The sequence below is a fragment of the Cebus imitator genome, unplaced genomic scaffold, assembly GCF_001604975.1.
Source record: "Cebus imitator isolate Cc_AM_T3 unplaced genomic scaffold, Cebus_imitator-1.0 Scaffold39, whole genome shotgun sequence".
Taxonomy (NCBI): Eukaryota; Metazoa; Chordata; class Mammalia; order Primates; family Cebidae; genus Cebus; species Cebus imitator.
The window spans coordinates 8567339-8573107 of record NW_016107354.1 but is presented as its reverse complement, the minus strand read 5'-3'; the positions used below and the strand labels follow the sequence as shown (position 1 = coordinate 8573107).

The window sequence follows — 5769 nt, the reverse complement described above, 5'->3', positions numbered from 1 at the left end:
ATTCTGATGAATGAAATTTTCTGTATTTAATTACACCTGTGTGTTCTAATGCCATACGTTGTGCTTCTATTTTTATTTTCCATTTCACCCAAATCTACTGTTACCATTAGGCTCCTCATGCATGCATTCATTCATTAATGAATATTTATAAAGAGCACAGTATGCTGCTCATAAAAATAGGCACTGGGAGTATAAAATGTAAAATGTGGTTCTGTCTGCAATGATAGACACACTGAGTTATTTCTCACCCACCAGGCCCAGCCATTTTCACACTTATCCTAGTGAAGTCCCATTCTTCTCTGGTTCATAATGCATGGTCTTCTTTCCTGTCCATGGATGAGCAGTTCTAGTCATGAGGGTGTCACAACCACATCTTTGTGTATCTGAATTCCTCCACCTAAGAGAAAATTTCAGGCCCAATATAATGATCAGGCCCACAGCCCTGGCCAGGTGAGTGGGGGTGTTTTGATCATAACGTTATTCCCATATCAGTATAGAGCTTGTGTGGCCATAGAGAGGTCAGACTTTAGAATCACTAATAACTGGATTTCAAACTGGATTTGAGGACCCCCAGCTTTCAATATGTGAGCATTCTCTGCAAGCCTCTGTTTCTCTCTCTTTAAAGTGAGGACAGTAAATCCCACATGGCAGGGTGGAGGGGAGAATCAGAGATCATACAGCTGCTTATCACATCTTGTTTGTGTTCCCAGGGGCACCAGACTGGGGTTTCTGAGCATGGATCCAACCATCCCAGCCTTGGGTACAGAATTGACACCAATCAATGGACCTAAGAAGCCTTCTTGCAACGAGCAGACCCGGATCCTCGCGGTGGTGCTGTTGTGGATCATCTCCCTCGTCGGACTGAAAGGAAACGCGCTTGTGCTCTGGCTCCTGGGCTTCCGCGTGCGCAGGAACGCCTTCTCCACCTACATCCTCAACCTGGCTGCGGCCGACTTCCTCTTCCTCAGCAGCCACGTTATACAATCCCTGTTAAACTTCATTAATATCATTCATCCCATTTCTAAATTCCTCTATCCTATGATAATGCTTTCCTACTTTGCAGGCCTGAGCATGCTGAGCGCCATCAGCACCGAGCGCTGCGTGTCGGTCCTGTGGCCCGTCTGGTACCGCTGCCGCCGCCCCGCACACCTGTCGGCGGTGGTGTGCGCCCTGCTCTGGGCCCTGTCCCTGCTGAGGAGCATCCTGGAGTGGATGTTCTGTGGCTTCCTGTTTAGCGATGCTGATTTTGTTTTGTGTCAAATATCAGATTTCATCACAGTCGCGTGGCTGATTTTTTTATTTGTGGTTCTCTGTGGGTCCAGCCTGGTCCTGCTGGTCAGGATCCTCTGTGGATCCCGGAAGATGCCGCTGACCAGGCTGTACGTGACCATCCTGCTCACAGTGCTGGTGTTCCTCCTCTGTGGCCTGCCCTTCGGCGTTGTGTTTTACCTATTTTTCTGGATCCCTGTGGATTTGGTTGTGTTATATTGTCATGTTCGTCCAGTTTTCACGTTCCTGTCCTCTCTTAACAGCAGTGCCAACCCCATCATTTACTTCTTCGTAGGCTCCTTTAGGCAGCGTCAAAATTGGAAGACCCTGAAGCTGGTTCTCCAGAGGGCTCTGCAGGACACGCCTGAGGTAGAAGAAAGTGGAGGGCGGCTTCCTCAGGAAACTCTGGAGCTGTCAGGAAGCAGATTGGGCAGTGAGAGACAGCCTCTGCCCTGTCAGTCAGACGGGACTTGAGAGCAACACTGCCCTGCCACAATTCTATGCATTTTTCTTAGCTTTCTACCTTAGAAATGTCTCAGTAGTAATTCAACGCCTTCAAATAGACGTTTATCTAACCCGACAGTTCCAGTTTTCACTCATGGAAAGTATTAAGTCATACAGTACAATGTTAAGATTCTCTATGATATTATCAGTACATTTTTTCCTATTATCTTACACTGAATCTTTCTTACTGAACACTTTTTCTGCAATTTTCATTGCAATAAAAGGAGTTCCTGTCCAAAACCTTAAAACTCTTCTTCATACTCATTTCCTACCTGATTATAACGAGAAGGAAAATTCCTGATTAATACCTCAAACTATCGTCCCCTGAAAACCATGTTCCCTTCTATGACAGGAGGCATTACTGCAGTTGGAAGCTTGATTCTGAGTAAGTGAATTCTGCTGTCTCTATGATCCACTGAATTCTCATATATAGAGCAAAATAGTGTCCTTAGTGACAAAGTCTGTTTTCATAAACACAGTCTAGGAAATTAGTTTTATGAGAAGTCCTCTACTGTCATTTGTTCATGGCATGGTGACACGTTGGCCTTGGTTTCTAGTAAAGATAACCATGGCCATTCCCCTGGAGAACTGGTAAGTGCTTATTTAGCTCTTCCTAATGGACAAGTGAGGAGCCCATAAACATGCCCCACCAGTTCCATTTTGACCATTGGAAACCTCAATATTGGTTTCAAAGTGGAAATTACCTTGGAAATCATTTATTTTTGGTTACACATTGTTTCAGTTGCAGGAGAATTCTCCATACTGCCAGGTTTGTCTAAATTGTTCTGGCTGTAACTTTCAGTTACTTTTATAGCCATTAACATGAGAAGCAACACTGAAAACTCCTGAACTTTCTATACTAATGTCAATTATAGTATGTGGATAATAACTTACAGTTGGCATAGAATTATAATACATACTGTGACATAGAGATGAAACCAGAAATACTGTGCTAAGGAATATAAGCCCAACCAAAGAACAACATTGTAAGTTCAAATTTTATGAGGTATTAAAACTAGGAAATTCGTGAATGCAGAAAACAAATTAGAAGGATCCTGGCGCTGTATGATGGAAAGAATGAGTAGTCATTACTGAACGAGACAGAATTTCTGTATGAAATAATGAAGAGTTCTTAAAGGGGACAGTGGTAACAGTTACAAATTATTTTGAACATACTTAATGACACTGAACTGTACACTTTAAATGGTTATAGTTGTAAAATATATGCTATGTAAATTTTACCACAATTAAAAACTTTTAATTATAAAAACAGGATCAGCACAAAATTCAGGACTATTCTCCACCAGTGGTTGTCCCTTCCACAGATAACTCAGGCAGACAGAAGAGACCCCCAAGAGAAGACGTGACATCACAGCAGGATCTGTGCTGCTCATAGACAGTGAGGCTGCACCTCAGATTCACCCTCACTGAGGGGAGCTGACACATGCAATTTGAGTATGCAGGAGACCGTACAAAGTAGCTATGAAAGCAATAAAGAAGTCTATACTCTGGCTGGGTGCCCTGTCTCATGCCTGTAATCCCAGCACATTGGGTGGCCAAGGTGGGCAGATCACGAGGTCAGGAGTTCAAGGCCAGCATGACAAACATGGCAAAACCCTGTCTCTACTAAAAATACAAAAATTAGCTGGGCATGGTTGTGTGTGCCTGAGATTCCAGCTACTCAGGAGGCTGAGGCCAGAGAATCACTTGAACCCAGGAGGCAGAGGTTGTGGTGAGCCAAGATTGCGCCACTGCACTCCAGCCTGGGTAATGGAGTGACAGAGCGAGACTCCATCAAAAAAAAAAAAAAAAGAAGAAGAAGAAGAAGACATATATGAGGCCAAACAAACATAAGAAAAAATGCTCATGATCACTGGTCATTAGAGAAATGCAAATCAAAACATCAAAACTACATTGAGATACCATCTCACGCCAGTTAGAATGGCAATCATTAAAAAATCTGGAGACAGCAGATGCTGGAGAGGATGTGGAGAAGTAGGAACACTTTACATTGTTTGTGGAAGTGTAAATTAGTTCAACCATTGTGGAAGACAGTGTGGCGATTCCTCAAGGACCTAGAAATAGAAATTCCATTTGACCCAGCAATCCCATTGCTGGGTATATATCCGAAGGATTATAAATTGTTCTATCATAAGGACACATGCACACAAATGTTCACTGCAACACTGTTTACAATAGCAAAGACTTGGAACCAACCCAAATGCCCATCAATGATAGACTGTACAGGGAAAATGTGGCACATATACACCATGGAATACTATGCAGCCATAAAAAACAATGAATTCATGCCCTTTGTAGGGACATGGATAAACCTGGAAACCATCATTCTCAGTTCTTGTTCTTGACACAAGAACAGAAAATCAAACACTGCATGTTCTCACTCATAGGAGGGTGTTGAACAATGAGAACACATGGACACAGGGAAGGAAGCATCACACACTGGGGTCTATGCGGGGGAACTAGGGGAGGGACAGCAGCGGTGGGGAGTTGGGGAGAGAGAACATGGGGAGAAATGCCAGATATAGGTGATGGGGAGGAAGGCAGCAAACCACATTGCCATGTATGTATCTATGCCACAAACTTGCATGTTCTTCACATGTACCCCAAAACCTAAAATGCAATTAAATATATATATAGACAGAGAGAGAGAGAGAGAGAGAGAGAGATAGTCTATACTCTTTCCAGAGTCTAACCAAATTTATTGGTGGTGCTTATCACACTGTTCACAATGTTGAACTCAAGTCCCCAGAGTTCAGATCCTTTGCTCTTCCAGGCCCAGCACTCTGCTGATGCTGATCCAATCTGTCCACTCTCAATTTCCAAATGGATAGGATGTGGCTGTAGGTGAGGGTTTCCTATAAGCAGGAAGGCAGTGTTTGCAGCCAATGGTTCAGGTCAGGAGCTTTGATGTGGTGTCTTTCGTTCACACTGAGGGTTATTGGGAGAGTCCACTCTGGGAGTCTGTGACATCAATTGTACCGTTTTGGCTAAAGATGTTGTCTATCATGAGGAATTATGTACAGAATTTTTGCCTGGCAATTGAATCAAATAATTTTGTTCCTCACTTGAAAAACTGCTTATTTTGATGTCAGTGGCATTCTTTCTCTTTTGACAGAAGAAAGCTTCAACTTCATGAGAGCTTAGATTCTGTCCCTGAAGCCCAATCTGAACTCACTTGAACTCACACATTGCTCAATCTCAGCACTCATAACAGTGCACTTGAATTACTTTTTCTCACATATTTCTCTTCAACTGCACTCTGAGGTCTTTTAGAATAGGGATCATGTCTTTGAATTTCTAGTGCAACAGATTAGATGTGGAATTTAGAAGATGTTTGGTAAATATTTTTTTAAGTAGCTCCCACCTGAAAATCACAGGGTCATCCAGCATCTTGCAAAGGGCTAGCTCAGTTACCAGGTCTCACTGGAACTCCTACAGGCACCTCCCACTTAACAGAGTGTCCTCTGCCGTTGGTCATTCTGAGAACAGCTGTTCCCTCTCATTGCAGGTGTGCTCACTGCCTCTGGGAAGAAGAATAGAGGGGATGCAGGAATCTGCTCCTGAGTTGCCTTCTTTCCAAGGTCATTGATATTATTTAATCTTGGTTTCATATAAAGAAAGAGCATGCAGTACATCCAGGAATGTTCTCCAGAAAATGAGAAAATGCATGAAAGTCTCTCTTGGTACTCAGGAGTTGCAATTCATGACTATATTTTAGGCATGAATTCAACAAACATTCAATCATAATACATCAGGCACTGTGCTAATTCTACATAAAAGCAAACACCTTTCAAATAAGTCTCTCACTAATACATTCTATCTCTATAACCAATCCCTTCCTCTTCAGGAAGAAAATATACTGACTGATTTTGAGCAAATGCTGAGCCTTCGTGGCCATTTACTGATGCTCCTGTACATCTGGGCACAAGGGCACTGAGTCATCAGCCTCACAAGAACCAATTGGATCTGTTTCCT

The 5769-nt window shown here is 43.0% G+C and overlaps 1 protein-coding gene across 1 annotated transcript; it reads left to right on the top strand.

The window, feature by feature from the left end:
- The first annotated feature begins 329 nt into the window (after window positions 1-329).
- LOC108302196 (mas-related G-protein coupled receptor member X1-like) lies at window positions 330-1754 on the top strand. The gene has a single exon (XM_017525654.2). The coding sequence runs from the start codon at window positions 736-738 to the stop codon at window positions 1741-1743; it is 1008 nt and encodes a 335-aa protein (XP_017381143.1). The 5' UTR covers window positions 330-735; the 3' UTR covers window positions 1744-1754.
- The last annotated feature ends 4015 nt before the right edge of the window (window positions 1755-5769 follow it).